This window comes from Populus alba, chromosome 3, assembly GCF_005239225.2.
Source record: "Populus alba chromosome 3, ASM523922v2, whole genome shotgun sequence".
In the NCBI taxonomy this organism is placed as follows: Eukaryota; Viridiplantae; Streptophyta; class Magnoliopsida; order Malpighiales; family Salicaceae; genus Populus; species Populus alba.
Genome location: NC_133286.1, coordinates 13,917,674 through 13,938,520, shown reverse-complemented (window position 1 = coordinate 13,938,520; position 20,847 = coordinate 13,917,674). Strand labels below are relative to the sequence as shown.

The following is a 20,847-nucleotide window of genomic DNA, read 5'->3' as shown; positions in this document are numbered from 1 at the left end:
TATATGAATAGTGCCTAGCCTTCTTTCATGAAATTTTTCGAAATCATCCAATTATTCCATATTTTTTTAAAAGAAGATTAATTTTTTTTTTTATGAATATATTTCTTAGGTTATTTTAACTCCTTCACAATATTAAAAAAAACATATGAAAATAAAATATTTTTCAATATCAACTTTTTATATTACTTTCTCAAATTAATTACTCTTATTTTTTTTATATTATCGCATAAAGACAATCAAGAAATTTGCTAAAAATTAGTTCACATATCATAACATTTTGACTAAAGAAATACATTTTTTCTCCTAAATTTTAATCATTTAAACTCTTATTTAAGCCTTTTATTTAAAAAATCATGTTGATAAAAAATAAAAAAGTCACGGCTTGGTCAAAAAAAGAGAGAGAAGAATTGCATAGATAGAAAGAAAGAATTTTGACAGAAAAAAATACATTTTTCACTCTAGAATTTGAATCATCGAAATTCTTTAAAATATATATTTTTTTAAATCACCACAAAATTAAATAAAGTTTTTTGAGAACGGCTCCAAACACCTTGTGGAGACTATAAATCCTAACTTTCCCTGTAGCGTGTGGGCCGTTATAATTTGAACTCCTTAATTATTGAGTTCAAAATACATCTATGTAAATATGTTCTGAACAGATCTACTCGCACTGACAATTCATTTATGCCGAATGGTGATCAGGCGGTACTACCAGACAGATCTCCTGAAAGAGCACTTCCGTACGATACTGACCCCGTCTGTGAAGTGGTAGCAGCTCGCGATTTTTGAATCTGCCGTATCCTGAAAACATCTCTAGGTAATGGTTGGCTTTGGACGGTAGCCGTTTCATCTTCTTCTTGCCCTACAGTCACGGCATCCGTTATTAGATACAAAAGCAATGATGAAGTTCAAACAGGATTTTTTAAATTCGGAGGTGCAAAGCTTGGATGGACTTTTAAAATCTTAACTCTGATAGATATCAAGCAACACCTGAATCAATGGTCAAAGCCAAATTGCTATTCAAATATAAAGTTGTAAAATTTCATTTGCTTCAATACATGAAAAGGAGAAAACTTGTGAAAATTTTTGTAGTGCGAGAAGTATATCTTTAAGGGCATGTGACACAGTGACAGGCAGGCACATACAGTAAGTAACCAAAATGAATGAGATGGTGATAAGCGTAGTTTCGAGGAAGTGTGAATGAAAAAACATAAACGTACTGTCTCGGTCCTTCCGTTTCCCAGAATGTCTATCCCGTGTTTTGAAAGATGAACCGCTTGGGACGGGACGCGATCTGCTTGAACCAGAAAGATCACTTGTCGCAGGACCAGAAAGCATTGGATTTTGGGCTGTCCCTGACTTTCCTGCTTTCCCAACAGGTATGTCACTCTGCAAACAAATTGATAATACAATATCTACATTTGGTGCAGGACCTAGAAACATTCAAGAAAAAAACATTAATAACCATGTATAGCAAATAGATATCAGCAGCAGCAGTGGTTGGAGATTTGGACTCTCCAAATTGACCATGTAAAGTACAAATCTGTACGGCACAAATGTACCATGCAATCAAATAAAATTTGGAGGTTGAAACCTACATAAAATTCGAGCTATAAATCCGTTGTATAGAGCAACCACCAAGCACAATAAGCAAGAAATGTTTGCTCACAAGCATCCTAGTTATTCCCATATGGAAGGATCAGATTTCCCAATTTACAAGACCTCTCCTCATGTCAAAACTGACGTGGGGGCAGTTTCATAAAGATAAAAAAAACAGTGGTGATATACACAACTGCTCGCATATCATATCAACAAGAATGCAAGGCAGTTTTAACTGAAATTTTTAATGCAAAATCTTGGAAATTGAAATTTTTACTAGGATATATATGGTATTAAAGTCTGAGTAATTACCTTCCACTATGGGCAAGTTTGCTAAAAAAGATATCAATGCAGGTGGTGTTGCTTTCAGCACCTCATCAAATACATTGGGTGCCAATCCAATAGGATTCGACAATGGGTTAGAAGCAGCCTTGAACCCAGACGCTGTTGTGCTAGGTGGAATTCCAGCCTCTACATAAGAACACCACTTAGTATATGCAAAAATCAAAAGTCAAATATACATGATTAAATATGCATGCAAATCTCGTTGTTTGATTTTAAAAAGTGACATCTTACACTTATTATTATCAGCTTGTACATCTCAAACCTATTCGATCTCTTATTTCATTTATCTGGCAGATTTAACAACTCTATACATGATTGAACTGTTCTTATCGGATCAATGGCATGGCCAGATGAGTAGCCAGGAGGAGAGTTTGATAGAAAATGATGCCAGGTGACAAGATGTAGGAAAAAGGAAAAAGGAAAATGATCAATGCTGTCCTGTTAATCTGTGGACGCAGGAAAATTTTGTTCAAGCAATTGTAGCAGTTCAACGTTAACTTCTATGCCTATTCCAGATTTTTTATTGTACATCACAGAGCCAGAGCTCCCTTGGGATTTGACAATAGTGTATAAATATTTGACTTGCAACAAACAAACAACACAAAAGTACAAACCATGAAAAAAATGTTGTGTACCTAGCTTTTGCCTTGGGTCATAAATTACCGTTTGTGAGGTATCTGGATAAATTACTTTACCAGATACATTTGAATTACTTGCCAGATCAGCAGGAATCTTATCTGTATAAATATAAAGCAAAATTAACCCAGGGGAAAAAGACAGAGAAAGGAGTAACCATATCAACAGACAAATGAAATTAGTACCTAAATTGGCAGGTCCATTAGAAACAGCAGACTTCTCTGCTTTCTTATTAATATTTTTAGCTAGCCACTGAAGAATCAAAGAAAAGTTTCAGAACCAGAAATACAAACATAGAGAATTGTATCTTGGATGGCACTAGCATAAAGTTTATAATGTTTCAACACAATTTAAATTGCAGTTTTCTAATAAAAAAAGCATGTATAGTCTATAAACAAAAAAAAAGGAAATAAAAGAATAATTTAACAGTTAGTAATTCTCCTATCATTTAATATCAGTCGCATGCAATGTGTGTTGTCCTCAGAAAGTAAGATATGATATAGGAACATGGACACAGTTTTGTTCTCTGGAATAATACTTTGATGTATGGTCCCGAGGAACAGTGCATGCATTTACTTAACAAAACCTCTTTTCATTACTGTTAACAATGTTGCTTTCTTCGTTATCTGAATGAGAACAGGACCAGTATTTGTATATGACAATCTTGTAGAGGACCTATCAGCTGGAATTTATAATGAATAATGTCAGACATCCAGCTCTCTGAGAATTCAAATATTTCTTAGGGTTTTCTAGTTATGATTTGTTTAAAGGCCTCAAAAGCTCCCCTCCCAATTATTATTTGGAAACTTAAATGTTAATACATTGAGAAAGCTTCAACAGAAAACAATCTGAAATTTTCTTCTACTACTGCAGATTTAACATGTTAGAGGACAAGCAATGGTCATTTTCCATCGCAACATTCAGCATAGCAAATAACAAAAACTTTCAATTGGTACCTCTTGCCGAGCTAAGTGATCCAAATCCTTAGAGGAGCATGGCCAAAGATCCATGAAACTATACCGTGACACAACATCCTGCAATGAACTCTCTAATGCTGATGCTCCATCTTCACCTGTCCTCGAAAGAGATTCTTTTCTTCTTTGCTCGACCTATACTAATCTACTAATAGTGAGGACTGAAAGCTTGTTAAGGAAAAATCAAATTTTTTGAAGCATGAAAAAACATCTAAGAAAGATTCCACATTGTTTGAGTGAGAATCATATTGTTGGTGAGTAGCCAAGTTATATTTTACATTTGCAGTTGTTTGGAGTTCAGATTCTCATTCCCATGTGGTTTGGTGGAAAGGTGTGCTCTGACACTCATCGCTCCCACATTATGTCAATTCCCTTTGAATCTTCTTCATTAATAATTTTCTTGTCACCAAAAAACTCAATAGGATGGAATGGCTCAAATCATCAAAAAGAGAAAAGAGCAAGAAGAATTCTAGTAACATTCATCTATCAACTAGGCAACTCAGATTACAAGGAATGATCATGCCTCTCAACAACATAGGGTAAATATCAAGATATTATAGCTCACATAGAGTTGTCTGGTCCATATTTAACTAGTTGGGCAACATGCATTTGTGCGCATTGGTGTAAAAAATTATGCTAGAGAAGCTAGAAGGATTCTGTTGCACTGGTGTGAATTAATGCTTTGTATGTGTTTGAAATTTCATACGCATTATTATAATCAAATGAGCAACTACAAGAGAGATTAAAAATGTTATTTGAATGAGAGCATGGAATCCTGCAGAATAAATGTCAACATTCATGGCACCCTTCCATTGGTAAGAACGGGGAGATAGAAGGAATGAGAAAATATGAAATGCAGAAGAGGATGTACAAATTCTAGATGGAGGGGAGAGTCAGGAATTATGGGATTATTTGTAGGTTGGATGGCGTGTGCATGGTAGGAATTAGGAATGTTGTGTGTAGGATATTGCAGGGCAAATAATTTGAAGGTTTCAGAGAGACATCTTTCTCTTTTTAGATAATTAGGGAATTATAGATAAAAAGAACAGCTCTGACCATAAAGAAGTCTCGACGTTAGCTGTTCTGATTTATCATTGATCATTTTGTGAAACCATATTCATCATGGCACATACTGTCAGAAGAATTAATAGTAACAGTTCCATTTGTTAACATGTAAACCAAAAACAAAATATTACCTTCAACATGCTGGCAAGATCACCATATGTTTGCTCAAACTGGATATATCGTTTCCAGACCTGTAGAAGCATTTATGAGAATACAATACATTTAAGGTACTAAAATGCAGTTTGAAAAAAAATATCAAGCCAAGATCGTACTAAAACTTTTGAATGCTTTGACATTTGAACAATGGTCAAAAGGCAACAAAATCCAAGTCATGCCTCTAACAAACGTTCGCATTTTTTTCAAACAATACCTCTAACTTCTTGTTCATACAAGTTAATTTGTGAAAAATAATTTTTTAAATGTGACTCGGGGTCAAAAAGTCACTCTATAACAGCCTCAAAAAGAGAAAAAAGAAAGAGCTTAATCTATGACAGAATGATCTATTATGCTTATACAATGTTGTAAAAATGAGAGTGAAAACCTCAACAGATTCCTCGGGTGGTAGCGAGCTTAATGCACGCTCAAATAAAGCTCGAATGTTTCTCTCATCATTCAAACGGGACAAGAAATCTGCATATCTGCAACATTCAAAGGAAATTTTGGCATTTGGAGGAACCATATTAGCAGATAAAACAATCATGAACAATCTATGTTAGTGCTAGTATTTCCGCCTTTTTTCATAACAGAACATAAAGATGCACCATTCAACTTTGTTCAGGTCACCAGGCTGATCACACAATTTCCTAGATCTGCTTCCCATGTAACAACCATAAATATCAAAAGTCACAAGTATGGTATCCCACTTAAGTAGCAATTTCAGAAGCAAACGTTTCAATAGCAATACGCCCATGGCCATCAGCAAGTATCCTTATCAATGGTAAGCCACGCCAACATTCGCAGACAGCAGTAAGAAAAATTGCTGGTCCAAACTTACAAGTATTATTGCATAAAATGGTATTGCTACAGTGATGAATTTATATGTAAATGAAAACAAAAGATGATGAAAGCAAGAGTTTCTTGCCATTAATGGCAAACTGTTTCTCATTGGACAAGATTCCATGAATTTCCATACCACATATTATAAATTTCACTAGATTAGGTAAAAAATAATTGGGTATATATGAGATTGGGGGGGGATTGGTTTGTATATGAATTTTGCACCTACCGTGCAGGTCTCAACATAGGTCTGTGTGTGCATAAAGAACTCACTGATGGATTACCAAATGTATGCCAGAACTCAGATTAAAAGAACAGAAGAACTCACTCCAGAATGTACACTGGTTCATGCATGAAGCGTTTCAATCCTGCTTCAAAAATATTGTGCGCGATCTGCAAGAATATACAACATAAGAATCATCAATTTAGATAATCTTCCTTGGTTGGCATAAATTAACAGATGCTGCTCATTGCCAATCAATGTGTGAAAAGCATGAAGCTGCCATAGAGAAGTTCCATTTTTCCTTTTCCTTTCTTGCCAAGAGAAATACCTTTGAATCCTTGTCCAGACAAAATGCTATCAAAGCATAAGCAACATAAACATGATAAGAGCAGTCTGGGGATTTCCGAGCATCTAAGAAGTACTTGCGAGCTGCTTCCACTCCTTCATTCCTTCTTAGAAAGCGAATAAACTGCAGCATGAAACACCATAAAAACAATCAATAAATCATTCAGAGTAGCATGACTGCATGAGCCATGAAGTATTTTATTAACACAATGACCCAATTATAAGTTTAGGATATGCATGGAATCAGAATTTTCTTTTGAAACCACAAATCAAGCAAAAAGACAAACCAACCAACCAAATAAAGAAATTTTAAAAAAAAAAACAAGTTTACAGTAGTTTTACTAAAAATGCAAGGAACTTAATCTTTTTGAAACTTATGGGAACCTTCCCTGTCACCAGTTTGACAAGTCAATTAACTTTATAACATGATGTGGTTTTACAATTTTGCCCATGCTTGTCCGGTAAATGGGGAAATCTTGTGATGCAAAAAGAAAATAGAGCTTTATTATTTCAGAATACTCTAACTTCACTGCCTGTGAACTCAAAGACAGGCATGACTTGGCTAGATGGAAGTGCCATCAACCACATTTGCAAGCTGCCTGACAACCCAATTCTTAACATCATCAAAAGCCACAACTCTGCCTGTTGGTCATTTCCACTACACTGCACCTCAACATGTTATCTCATTTATGCTTATGTGGACCCTTTCTTATTGTCTGGATTTTCAACATAAGTAGATCAATAGAGAAATCAAATTTATTTGAAAATTCAACACTGCCACAATTTCTTTATACACAACCACTACAAGTAGCCTCCACCATCAGTAATTCATCCACACCACTAACCATCTAAAATATAAAGTTTAAATCTTCCAAAAAAGTTATGCTATCCCTATGCTCATGTTTGTACATCAATATTCATTAGGTCTCCAAGATGCTATGACAAACACAACACATTCAAAAGACAGAAATCAACAGCAGAGCCTGGGAGTTCCTTGCCTGTATATGAGCTAGTGCTGTTGCATTAACACCATCTCCCAAGAGGCTTTCATAGATTTTCCTTGCAGGCTGCATGAAAGCAGAAGCATACTTAAAACATCAAGGATGAAGACAGGGCCACTTGAAAGAAGAAGAAGAAGAATTTTCATACCTGGATTGCTCCACGAGATTCCTCCAACTCAGCATAAGCATACTTCAGTGTATCTGAATCTGGTTACAAGAATTAAAAATACATGACAGATAGAGATGCTTCAGTCAAGTCCAAGACAGACAACAGGAAATAATTGAACTATATGCCTATTTAGACTCCAAGTATAGCATAAATGATAAAGAATATGGTAATATGAAGGTTACTTGGAATTTCAAAAACTTTATTTAGTAAAGGACGAAAGAAAACCTGGAAGTGCCTTCAAAGCCCTCTGAAACACTTTGATTGCAGAATCTATAGAGCCACTTTTTGCATGCCAGGTAGCATAGTCATACCATACATCTTGATAATGATACAAATACATCAGACACTGGAAACCAACACAGTGCAATGAGCAATTCATCGTTGAAATGTACGGATAAAGAACCAAAAACCATGTTCCAACAAAAGTCAATGGCCTTAAATCTAGGATATGCATTAACTCTGTAGCAAGCATGATTATTCAGACAAATTATTTGAATGTGATCAAACAAAATGTGAATGGAAGTTAAAGAAAAGACATTGTACTGTCTAAAAGATAACATAAAAACCATCGCTACATAGTACTAAACAATTCATACAGTATGCTCGAATGATTAGCCATCACTGTATCTCATTCTAACAGGAAAGCCAAAATGGTGCCAGTAGTATCCGATTCTTTGCAGCAACATGGTTGTTCAGAGGCTTTCTTAAGCTCCAACTGCAATATGTGATAAATGGAATGCATCACAGCCATACATTCTTTCTTTTGTAAAGATATTCGTTTTAGGCCGTGTTTGATTGCAGGAAAGTGAATTCCTGGAATTCACTTTCCTGCTTTTCCTATGTTTGGCGACAACAAGGAAAAATAGTCAAAGGAAAATGAATTACAGTCAATGGAAAACTTATAACGTTGCCAAAGGAAAGTGTTTTCCTTCTGTTAAAGAAAGGAAAACACTTTCCTTTTTTTTCCTTTTATAAAGATAGTGGTGGCCAGAGGTGGGCCCAATCCCAAGTCAAAAATTTTCCTCCATCCTTACACCCACGCTACGCTACGACTAGGATTTCTATTGGGTATTTGAGATTGTGTTCAAGAAAAATTTATTTTTATTTTTATTTTTAGATTATAGTTAAAAAAAACTTTCTGTATTTGGATAATTTTGATATATTAATATTAAAAATATATTTTTAAAAAATATATTATTTTAATGTATTTTCAAACAAAAAAATATTTTTTTAAAAAATATTTATTATTCTTTTAAAAAGACTAGGTTAAATTTACTAACATGAAAAAATTTACTAATATTTATTATACATTTTAGATTTCATTTTTTTTTTATTGTAGGCGATTAAATATTTTATATATATTAGATAAATTTGAAAAAAAAATTAATTCATTAATAAATTATTTTCCAGTTCATTTTCCATAATACAACCAAACACTGAAAAGTTGTTTTCCAGTTCATTTTCCATAACACTACCAAACATCGGAAAATACTTTCCCGGAATTCACTTTCCCTGAAATTCACTTTCCTGCAAACAAACGGAGCCTTAGTCTCTTTTCCTTTCCTTTCCATTTCATTTCTTTCCTTTTTCAGTACTGCTTGCTCATGCTACATAGCTGATATTCTAAGAAGTTTTGTATTACCCTTTTCCTTTCCTTTTTATTTTTTGAGTTTAGGTTTTATATTACCTTTAATAAGATGGTTACAATGACAAAAAAAAGTTAGCACAAAGATCCCATTAATTTAAGTGACAACTAACGAAAAACTAAGGAGAAGATGCAAGTAATTCCAATAAAGTATGCATATGGAATAAATTTAGCTTGAATAAAGAACTAGGCAATGAAAGAGGGAAGCAGAAATGGAAACACAAGTAACTGATCTCAGATTACCTGCTCATAGGTGAATATAATTCGTTTGTTGGAGGACACGCTGTCTATCCTTTGGGGGTTTCCTCTGACAATTCAGATATATGAAATTAATTAAAAATGCTCAAAACAAAATCTCATCTAAACTTATAGCTTAATATTAACATCCAATTAATGAAAATGAAAGATGCACTGGTGATGACTGCGACATGTAACCTTAACAAGTTCACATAAACATGAATCACCTCATTCTATAAGCCAATTGTCATTGGATATTCCTTTTATGGCATGGACAAAGGAAATAAGAAGTTGATCAAATTTTCAAACTTAAGAAACTTGTAAGTTAATGAGATTTATGTTAAGCTAATCTCTCTTTTATTTGCATAATACCCATTTCTCTCTATTCTGGAGAGAGAGGGGTAATATGTCTAGGGACCTTATTTTTTCCAAGAATTCAAATGAGAGATGGATTCTGGATCTCCTCACTTCAGATTCTTGATTCCTTTTTCCTCCACACCTGATAGTGGGGTATGGACTTCAGATTTCAGAATGTTCTATAGATTCTTCTGCAAAACCAGTTGTACTTATCTCACTAGGACCTAAATATTTTGCATTTCCTATTAGATGTATATATTTGGAAAACCAAGGGGTCGCCCAAGGTTAAGGCTTTCAGTTGGAGTGTGGTTTCAAAAACATTAGCACCAATGATTTGTCGATGATTAGAAGGCCATACCCGCCAAAGCCCCTATCATCTAATACTTGTGTTAAGGTTGTGACACGAGCTTCATCTTATTTATTTTGTTTCTGGAATTATATTTAATTAATTAGTAAGGAGTCATGTGAGTAGCATGCAATCTTTTAAAATATTTTTTTGCAGATTAAGTTTGTATAAATTGGCAACCAAGACTAGTGAATCCTTTTCCTACAAGAGTTGGGACTGGGCTTTACATTAGTATAAATAGGCTACAATCTTTTGTTTCTTATCAATAAATCCAAACTTAGGAGATTTTTCAACAAACCATAAATCTTAACATCCTTTCCAATTCCTTCAACTTTATTCAAGTTTTAGCCATCCCACTACTTTGATTGTTGTATTATATTGTTTCCCTATTCCAACCCTACACCAGCTTTTCAGATTAAGATGAGGCAAGGAAAACTTATTTTCCAAGTCTCATAAACAAAATAGGATATTTTAGTGCAAGCATGCCCATGCTTCTATTAATTCAAAAATTAGATGATTTGAGGACCAAAAGCTAATAGGTAATTTTATCTACTTTAGACACACATTAATTTTCTCCATGCTACATGTGTAGTTCATCGATTCATTCATGTTATAGTAAAAAAAATAAAAGAGTCATGCCTCTTACTTCTCAAACGTCAAAAATCTCTTCCAAGCCATCCATTGTTGTTCTTCCTGTGACATGCATTTGTATTACAGATTACCCAAAAGATAAAACTAAGTGATGTGCATGCAGATAAGAACTTTTATTTATTTGTTTGTTCAAGAACTTTATAAAAGCATACTAACAAGCAGGTATTACATATGTCACAGCCCAGAGTTAAACTCTAGTCATACGTTGTTTCTTCCAAAACAACCTGATATGGTGGCAAGCCTCCTACTTTAGTCAACCAAGCATAGGACTTTTCTAAATTTTAAAATGATTCCGAACTCATCCAGTTTAGAAAACATTCCTCTAACTCCTACACTGGTTAGATGCCAAACAAAGTGCTTAAGACAGGGAGCAGACATGCATCAATCTTTGGATTTTATGGCCAATTCTCATACGGATTCTTATATAGCCCACACTTGCAGACAAGTCAGAGATGATATGATCAGAGGCAGGGCTAAAAGTAAAAACTATTAAAGCAGAGTATAAAACACTTAATTTGATGGCTTCTAGTGATCTTGCTCATTTACATGCCACATTAGATATGGACACCCATTTGAATGTTTAGACAACAAAAATTTGGAAACCCAAGTACTTCTGTATGCATTTGGGGAACAATAATTACTGAAAAACCAAAAGCAAGTGGGAAATTACCTTGAAAGATCCAGTTGGTGGTACAGCTAGCATATTATAATCAATTTCATCAACATATTTCTTCTGCTCCCTATAGACAGCCCTGGCACTGTTATATTTTGGTTGATATTCAGATAACAGTCCTTTGGCCTGGTTAATAAAATGTCATAAGATAGCAAGCATCTAAACTGCACACACATGTGTGTGAATAGGTATAAATTCATTTACATTTAACAAGAATATGGCTTAGATCACAAATGAAAGCCATAGCTAAACATTACCAATTGCCGGCTGACAGAATTTTCAAAATTTTCGTATTCTCTCCAGAGTTGTTCAACATGATGAGTAGGAGTGATAATAGCTTTCTGGTATGTTTTACGTATAGCGGTCATCCGTATTGACTCTTCCTGTGCATTTTGAGCCTGCATGTAAGACATTATAAGACCATCTCATAACAATCATCGCTTTGAATCTGAAAATGAAAGGCGGAAAATATAGATAAGAAATTCAACAAACTGGTAGTGACTTCAGAAAGGTAATGTATTCCATCCATACAGGCCCAGATGCCATGTCTGCCCCTGGTAACACACGCATCAGAAATGAACACCATTAGATCAATCCCATTTACTATTACAATTTGCTACCCTTATCAAACCCATTAACGTGTATCCACATATACATGTACATTCAATAACCTAGTTGATTGTGTGTTTTGAAAAACCATCATTGCATTGTGCCTGTATAGGCAGATAGCATGTGCTCCCTACACAGGCAGTCAGTCACTGCGCATGCAACAATACTTGCTTTAGTTAATTGTGGAGCTGAAAACACTATAATTTAAGCCAGGCCAGCCAATAACCCAAGGTTCTATTTTAAGGAAAACAGCCAATCCAAGAGTGTCAATGATCAGGCATCAAAACATGGTGGAAGTGAGAGGAGAGACAATGGCTCTGAAGCTCAAAGCACTAAAAATTATATGCATAGCATGTCCAGAATTTGTTGCATTTTGGTTAAATTTATATGAGCATGTACATATAAATATGGCAAAAACACAATCAGCTGAACTAGTAAACTAATCGAGGGAGATAGCACACCAACATAACCAAGCATGAAGTCAAAAGCTTTTCTTATTTCATCCTGGCCGTCTGCACCCTTCTTCTCATTGACCTTTTTGATAAATCGAATGTAGCATCGCCTACAAAATGACAAAAAGATTTTCAAGTCCATACTCCACTGAGTTCCATGTAAAATAAAGTGAAGATGTTCTACAAAAGAGAGATATGAGAATAAAAGAGAAACACGTACCAAAGAGGAACATGAAGACAATTCAATAAACACCGGCTAAATATCTGTTTTATAGCATCATCATTATTCACAGCCATATGTGCCTCCGCATATTGTTTCCAAAATTTTGACTAAAACAGAAAGTGAAGTAACCTCAAAACATACATCAAGATATGTTCTAAAACGAAATCCAAAACCCATTTTACAACAGAAAACACATGATAATTCTTCTTTCAAGCGCCAAGTTCAAAACTATGGACAATTTGGAACTTGTTATAAGAAATCGAAAATATAAAAGTAGAGACCAAAAGAAAAGAAAGTTGAGAAGAAAAAAAAACTCACAGCAGTGGGAAACAGTGAAAGGATTTGCTCATATATCGGTGCAGCTTGGGCAATCGGCATACGCTACAAGTACAATAACCAAACAACAGACAATCAACTAATAGATGGATAAAGCAAATTAATATACTTTAGCAGAAGAGAAATTAAATCCTTGAAACGCAAACCTGTGCGCTGCTAGCTAATATTTCTGCAGCTTCGACATTGTATGGATCAGTCGCGGCAGTAGTACTTGTTGTTGCTTGATCCTATCAAAAACAGCAATCCAGTTCAAAAAGAATCAACAAAAGCAGCACAGAAAAATCAATTTACCTTTGTTTCAGATTGAGCTCCATTATCGACAGATGCCATTGTTACTTTTTCAGAAATAATTTAACTAAAGATTCGGATTTTCGCCGGAAAATTGACCCGAGGTGAGTTCTCTGCAAGAGTGGGTTTAAGTGAATCGTGCTCTTTCTCTCTCGGTCAGGATACATGCAGACATGTGAGAGAATTCGTCGGAGCACCAGAGCACTGCAATCGCCTCTCTTTCGTCTTTCCTTGATCCTTATGGTTTCGGTTTAAAAAGATTTAAGCCCAGGGTTAAGTTGGGTCATGGGCGTTTTGTTGTGATGGATTGGGCCCGTTATAATTTTCGGTCTCTCAAAGTTTTCGAAATCGAATAAAAGTTTTGGGAATTTAATTGATGTTTCTATAAAGCAAAACAAAACTGCTAATCAACATAAACTTGAAGGACCAAAATATATATAAACTTCAACGACCCAATTAATTGCAAGCAAAAATATATAATCCAAGAACAAAAAATATAGGCTTGTTGATGTTCGGTCGCGTGGCACTGCACAATCTATGTTTTGATTCTCTAAGAATCCAAATGAAACATACCTATAGTTTCCGTGATTAAGAGAACATGGTATTAATTGTTTTTTAAAATAATTTTTATTTAAAAATATATTAAATAATAGTTTATTCTTTTTTGTTTAAATTCATTTTTAAAACATAAAACAAACTGTCTAAAAAAAATAACCTATATATAGGACGCGGTCTAAAACAGTATAGTTATACCCAAAAAAAAATTAATAGATATATTTTTAACAGCTCGGTGATGGACCAATCAGGTCAACTTTAGGAAAGTGTGTTTTTCTTGTAATGCATGAATTGGACCCAGTATTCACCACTTTTTTGGACGGGACAACAAAGATAAGGGACCAGTTTGGGTGTATTGCTTGCTAGCAACTGTAAGAATTGTACCCGAGATACAGTGCTTCTGGACTATGGTTAAGCTTATATTTTATGAAACTTTTATTTTTATTATTATTTTAATATATTGATGTTAAAAATAAATTTTAAATAATAATAATAAATTATTTTAATATATTTTTAAGTAAAAAAATCTCAAAAAACATTGTTATTAAAACATTATTAGTGTTCTGATCAAGTGAAGGTACACAAACTTACTTTTTATTGGCCTCTACTAATTTTTTTATTGGTAAGAGAAATAGTTTTTGTATTGTAAATAAATTAATCACTCATACATGCACATGTACATACATACATGTGTGTATTAATTATAATTAAAAGGAATTAGTATTTTACTGTAGAGTGAGTTACTGTAGACTTTAAGTGCTTTCATTGTAAATTATATTGTTCGTTGTTGTAACATGAGTTCTTGTAGAATAAAAGTGCTTTCACTATGAATTACATTGTTTGTACTTGCTCTTTGCAAAAAGCACTGTGAGTTGGGAAAGGCATAATGACAGAGTTGTCCTTATCACAAAGAGTTGCAAAAACTACAAAGAATGGGATTGTCATTTTAATCAGCGAGAAAATTGTCAATTTGGATTTTGGTGGGGCTACACAACCTAGATTGCAAACATCTGGCGCTCGGCTTCAAGCCAGGATGCTCGGGCTAGACCCGCGAGCCTTGCAACAGCTCGGCAACAAACACTTGGCGCCAAGCTCAGCCAGCATGCCTAGCAATAGCACCAAGCTACGAATACTTGGCATTGGGGTTGTCATGCCCTAGGCGCTAGGTAAACACGCACGCTTTGCTGAATATATGACAAGCAAGTCTGTAGATCCATGCGTTGGTGCTCGACTTCAAGCTAGGATACTATTGTTGTTATTATTATTGTCATCATTAAATATTTTTTTTTTAAAAAAAATACTACCACCACAGAAAAAAAAAACTTAATTTTTTTTAAAAGATTGGAAAATATAAGAACTTGAGCAGACAAGTTAAAATATTATTATTAATATTATAAATATTATTAAAATAAAAACAAATATTATTGCTACAAAAAAAACATAGATTTGATTTGAAGGGTAAAATAAATTATTATTATTATTATTAATTTATTTACTTCAAATTAATATTTTTTTTCTTCATTCATATTAAAATGTTTTTTATAATTTTTTTGATGTGATTATATAAAAAATAGATTTTAAAAAATAAAAAATATTATCTCAATATTTTATTTTAAAAATATTTTAAGATAATTTTAATTTTAATTTTTTCCCTCTTGAATTTTTTTTTCTCTTATTGATTTTTTCCCATACTGTAAAGAGAAAATAAATTAATATGATTTTTTTTTATATTATACAAAAGTTGAGTGATGATAATTTTTTTTTTTTCATTTTAGATCGAGTTGAATTTTCTTATTAAAACATGTTTGGTTTTGCGTTTGAAAAAAATTTGAAATTTTTTTATTGTTTTCTTTACTTTAAATTTTTTGATGTTTTTTATAATTTTGTTTTTAAATATATTGAGATGGAGTCTGATTATACAGCCATACCCAGTGAAAATATATTAAGTTGAGTCCTTCACGACAGGACCCATTCGAGTTGCATCTTGCCCTCAAAAGGACCAAAAATAGCTTTCGGTCTAGTTGCCGCTGGACCTATCAACCTTAGGTCTTGTCAAGGGTGGACCCATCAACCTTGGCTCCTATTGCGAGCATCACCCATCATTGTGGGTCCTATCCCTAGCAGAACCTATCAACGTTGGGTCCTGCCCCTACCATGACCCATCAATATCCATGGTTGGTGAATATGTACTAGTATTATTAAATTTGTAATAAATATTATTACTGTATAAAAAAAACATAGAATTGATTTAAAGAGTAAAATCAATTATTATTATTATTATTATTATTAATAAAATAATTAATAAATTTGGAAAAAAATATTAACGATATTGAAAAACAAGCATAGATTTGATTTAAAATGTAAAATTAAAAATTATTATTATTATTATTATTATTATTATTATTATTATTATTATCATTAATAAATTTTAAAAAAACTATTATTACTATAGAAGAAAAACAATAATTTTTTTTGAAGGATTAATTTTTTTTTTTGACAAAGAAGTTAAAATATTATTATTAATATTATAAATATTATTGTTAGGTTTGACGTTACAGCCAGACTCAATACTCTTGGGTGCGATATTTAACTAGACCTAATATTCTTAAATTTAAAATTTATTATAATATTTTTTTATAAAAATAAAAAATAAACCCCTCAGCATAGCATGGACCACCTAGTAAACTATATAGTTGACATCCGAATACATTTAAGCTTGTGGAGTATTTTGCGTGCAGGGCTGAAGGGCTTTGCTTGCTCGGCATGACGGAACCTTTCAACCCCTAATTCGTGTTTTCGTTCTCAAGCTGAAGTTTGTTGAAGTAGGAATAGGACTTTTTACCAGACGATGACGCCATGGCCACTGCGGAAAATCCCGTGTAGTTTCTCCTCGACTTCCTCAAGCATATATTAGCAATATTTTTGAACGACTCACGTTTCTGATTGAAAGGCTGGGCAATGTACTCCTCAATTGGCATCCACTGAGTTACAAAAAAAAAAAAAAAAAAATAAAATTATTACGAGTAGCAATTGGGAGCCAGATAAACAATGTGCAGAAACATGGAGGACTATTTGATTTTGTCAAAAAAAATTATTATTTTTTTTATTTACTAGCTAGCATGTGTGTGTGACATTCACAATTATATATAAAAGCATGCATTTTCAAGAAATTTTAATTAACTACTACATTCCCTTAAACTTTTAAATAGATATTGTTAAATAGATTTTGTGAGTATGGTAACGATTGATTTTTAAAATATTTTTTGCATGAAAATATAATTTTTAAAAAATTAATTTTAAAATTAATATATCAAAACAATTTAAAATTAAAATTAAAATTAATTTTAATAAAAACATTTTAAAATTTTCATAAAACACTTAGTGCTATGTTATTGATAAATTTTAAATGTTTACTATCCTATCATACTAATCAGGAGTTCAACTTATACACCTTCACCAAAGTTCAAGTGACTATATTAAATTTACTATATCCATAATAAATCAAGGAAAGTCACAATTCTAATTATAACAGGAGCTCTACGTACGTTTGCTTCTCACATATAGAATAAAATTATATATTTCTAATAAAAAATACTCTTGATGAATTCACCATAGTCATCAATTTATATAAGCAATTCCCTTAAATTCCTTAAAAATATTACTTTAAATCACATACTTTTAAATATTTTCTTCATAAAACCTAACCTGATAATTTAATTTAAGGGAAAAAAAAGGCATATAGACAATAATCCTAAATGCGGACACAAGGATAAAAAAAAAACGTCAGCTGCAATCTTGAAAGTTAAAGAGGTACCTGAGCTGCCTCAATCTCTGAAGCTTGTTTGTTGATGTCAGAGGACAGTGGTCGTAGCATGCAAACGAAAAATAAATCCGATTTCCCATAAAATGTCTGGTGGGTTTGGCTACGTATGAAAAAAGATAAATCAATTAATAAAAAAGGAATGTCACGTAAAGATTAAATTGAAAATATATAATAATCCAAGATATTCATCCTAATAGCAAATATTTTTTATATGATACTCATAGATAGGTGATTTTTTTTTTTCAAAGTCTTAATATACTGTCCTTATATATATATATATATATATATATATATATATATATATATATCAGATTACAAAGAAATTTTCGTCTCATGTTTCTTTAAGGAGAAGGAAAACTTCTAACCTGAATGCTAAAATTTCCACAAATTCTGTGTCAATCTGAACCAAAACAAAGCCAGATTTATTATTATTAAACTTGCTGGAAGGCATCAAGACATAAAACTAATGAAGGATATATATATATATATATATATATATATATATATATATATTGCCTAAAACAATGAAATTGAACTCACATCAGTCTCTTCCTTCACCTCTCGAATTGCAGCTTTACAAATATCCTCGCCCTGTGAACGTGAAACTTTAGTATTCAACAGTGCATGCGGAAAAAACATTCACCAAATATGAACACATGCAGCTCTGCTGACCCTACGATACTCACTTGATTAGCGACGCCCGTAGGGAACTTCCATACATCTTTTCCTTTGAATGCCCCGTTCTTCTCCTGAACTACAAGTACCTGCAGCCAAGTGGAATCATCGTTTTACCTCTCATGGGGAAATCAAAGCTAGCGTGTTACCCAGCAATTTCAGCTCATATTGCAGCGTGTACACGCACACACACGGAGAAAAACCACGTAGCACCCATCTTTCTCATAACTTCTTATTTTTCAAACTCGCTTGAGTTCCATCTTAATTTGATATGGAAAATTTTCCCATTTCAGTAAGATTTGTGATATTGTCCATGTACTAACTATCCAAAAACTCTTTGCTGCATGTTTTAATATATCAGTGGAAGGATTAATATACTTTGTCTGCAAAAATAACTGTCTAGGATCAAAATGATTAAGAGGCAATCTTGAAGTTGATATATATATATGAAGATAAAAAAGTTCAAAATTATAATATTAATACCAAATTAAAAAAAAGAGAAAACCATTTAAAAAATTTATAATAGCATGGAAGTTGAATTATTTACTTTTTTGATCCTTATAAGTTTTAATTAATTATTTTTTATAGATAAAATTATGAAATCAAGTTATACAATAATATTTTTTTTTAAAAAAAACTGATAGTTTAAATTCAATACACATCGAGAAAATAAAATAAATTATATTTTAAAAAATATTTTAAACTACTATGGGGAAATCACTAAACAATTGATTATATAACAATAATAATTAAACTACTAAAATTGCACCTATGACTTGTTGCCTACTATATATTTTAAATTAAATCATTACATGTAAAGTTTATTAATTTCAACAAATAATTATTGCAAATAACACAACAATTAAGTAGTGGTATTCAACTAATGTGGTTCTACGGGACCCCCACCAACTCAATAAATAGTCCATGCAAATATTGCTTTTATTAAAATGAAAAGCTCCTTATTGATCTTTCTAGTATATCTCAGGATTGAATATTCTTATAGCTAGTAACTGACCAGAAAGTTTATGTTTGCCATAAGATAAAGAAATTCAAACAGGGATTTTCCTCCCCGGACCGCCGCCACAGCACTACCTGACGGCCGGAGAAAAAAAGGTTGAATTATGGAAAAATTACCTCTCTGTTATCATTTACGACGAAGGCACCAATACCAACAGTATGGGAGGCATTTGCAGGAAGCGTGTCAGGAGTCTCAGGAATCCAATAGACTAACATCAAGTAATCTGACTCTGCGTGGTGGTACCTAAATCCTTCCTGCGCATTTTAGTAGTCCGAAGCTATATCATTCCCACGTATATAGAAAATCTAGAAAATGAACCTATTCCAGTTATTTATAGTTAGAGACATTGATTCTACGCGTGGCTTTTGAGGGCACAAACTGCCAGTTTGTGTTTAATTACCTTAACTGTAGGTTCAACAAGATTAGCAAGGTGAATAGGTAACTTGATCCAGACACCCTTTTTGCCCTAAAGAAAAAATATATAAGAAAAAAAGAATTAATGATGCTGCTAATAATCAAGAACTTTTGTTTTGTAATAGTACAATCATGGTCCGGGCCACTTTTCTGAGAGGTCCTCAGATTGATTTACCTGCTTCCTCCACTGTGTTATCGAATCTCTAAGCAGAGAAACATAAACATTACAGTCCATGGAATCCTCCACATCTACCTTAACTCCTCCATATCTATCTTCAACAGCATTTAGTAATGTCCTTTCAGCATCTGGTTTTGTCTGCTTCATGACTGGCAATGAGCTCGTAGATGAGAATGCCATAAATTTTGCCAACGGAGCCTGCTGAGATTGAAAAAGCTAAGGACGTTGCCACTTGCCAGGATGATGATGCGGTAGCTAGCAACTTGAAGGACATAAATAGCCCAAACACACATGTATTTATAGGCACTCGGGGGGCATCGATCATGCACGAAACAGCAGTTAGATAATTAAGAGATCATCAGTTATTATAACCCAAGAAATTTCATGGGTTTTACCTTGTCTTCCTTACAATTCATCAGTATTTGACTCTTCAACCTTGACCTGGTTAGATTGCGTGTCAAAAACAGACCAAATTAAGAAAGACACAAGGAAGGCCGGTAGAGCACACCAGTATATATTAATTCTACAACCTTGGATAGCTTATTTTTTTAACGTCGACGTCGCGGATTCTAGAGTCGAAGATGCACTATTATATAAAACGAAGCTGTCGTCTAAAACGGCCCGATATCAATACGCGAGTACTCCCAGGAAAGTGCACGGGACTTCATCATCAGCAAGGTACACATTTTCCATGCAAGAGTTCAGAAGTGTAAAAACCATCATTTTTTTATGGGATAAAATGATTTTTAATTTTTTATTTATTTTAATATTAGCACATAAAAATCATAAAAAAATATTAGTTTTATCCGGCATTACACGTCATTTTTAAAGAAATATTTAATTTTCTGGTTTTTCCATGATTTTCTGAAATTATTTTTAAAGCTTTTATGTTTTTGTTTATTATAAGAAAAGTTGATAAAAAAAAACTTTTAGTAAAAAAAAAACTTGACTTTGTTTTTTTTTTTTTTTTATATAAAAATATATATTTTTTTTAGACAAAAAAAAAAAAAAACA

General features: G+C 33.0%; 2 protein-coding genes across 4 annotated transcripts; both read right to left on the bottom strand.

Annotated features, from left to right (window-relative positions):
• Positions 1-464: 464 nt before the first annotated feature.
• LOC118028650 (cleavage stimulation factor subunit 77) lies at positions 465-13,416 on the bottom strand. Of its 3 annotated transcripts, XM_035032334.2 has the most exons (23): positions 13,174-13,410; positions 13,029-13,109; positions 12,865-12,927; positions 12,544-12,653; positions 12,333-12,433; positions 11,755-11,816; positions 11,520-11,660; positions 11,260-11,388; positions 10,585-10,631; positions 9,242-9,305; positions 7,579-7,699; positions 7,333-7,391; positions 7,182-7,250; positions 6,167-6,307; positions 5,944-6,008; positions 5,161-5,257; positions 4,751-4,810; positions 3,537-3,689; positions 2,766-2,832; positions 2,580-2,681; positions 1,912-2,070; positions 1,221-1,433; positions 465-862 (listed from the first exon to the last, which is right to left on the bottom strand). In XM_035032334.2, the coding sequence occupies exons 1-23, from the start codon at positions 13,210-13,212 to the stop codon at positions 699-701; spliced, it is 2,307 nt and encodes a 768-aa protein (XP_034888225.1). In that variant the 5' UTR covers positions 13,213-13,410; the 3' UTR covers positions 465-698. The 3 variants fall into 3 exon arrangements, 2 of the variants coding, with proteins under 2 accessions (XP_034888225.1, XP_073264183.1); XM_073408082.1 differs by lacking the exon at positions 12,544-12,653; XR_004684078.2 differs by lacking the exon at positions 465-862 and having other exon boundaries at positions 1,295-1,433; positions 2,608-2,681; positions 13,174-13,416.
• A 2,814-nt stretch (positions 13,417-16,230) lies between these two features.
• On the bottom strand, positions 16,231-20,104 carry LOC118028663 (nudix hydrolase 2). Its single transcript, XM_035032349.2, has 8 exons — positions 19,831-20,104; positions 19,642-19,707; positions 19,358-19,495; positions 18,235-18,312; positions 18,089-18,139; positions 17,914-17,948; positions 17,540-17,648; positions 16,231-16,706 (listed from the first exon to the last, which is right to left on the bottom strand). The coding sequence occupies exons 1-8, from the start codon at positions 20,011-20,013 to the stop codon at positions 16,509-16,511; spliced, it is 858 nt and encodes a 285-aa protein (XP_034888240.1). The 5' UTR covers positions 20,014-20,104; the 3' UTR covers positions 16,231-16,508.
• Between the last annotated feature and the right edge of the window lie 743 nt (positions 20,105-20,847).

Bases quoted from the DNA above. Each gene is read 5' to 3' on its own strand.
- LOC118028650 (XM_035032334.2), bottom strand. From the start codon at position 13,212: ATGGCATCTGTCGATAATGGAGCTCAATCTGAAACAAAG. The intron at 12,654-12,864 runs GTGAGTTTTTTT...TTTCTGTTTTAG, and splicing joins TTTCACTGTTTCCCACTGCT to TCAAAATTTTGGAAACAATA. The intron at 12,434-12,543 runs GTACGTGTTTCT...GTCATTTTGTAG, and splicing joins TGTCTTCATGTTCCTCTTTG to GCGATGCTACATTCGATTTA.
- LOC118028663 (XM_035032349.2), bottom strand. From the start codon at position 20,013: ATGGCATTCTCATCTACGAGCTCATTGCCAGTCATGAAGCAGACAAAA. The intron at 18,140-18,234 runs GTGAGTATCGTA...TCACGTTCACAG, and splicing joins CTACGGGCGTCGCTAATCAA to GGCGAGGATATTTGTAAAGC. The intron at 16,707-17,539 runs GTACCTCTTTAA...TTTGTAACTCAG, and splicing joins CAGAGATTGAGGCAGCTCAG to TGGATGCCAATTGAGGAGTA.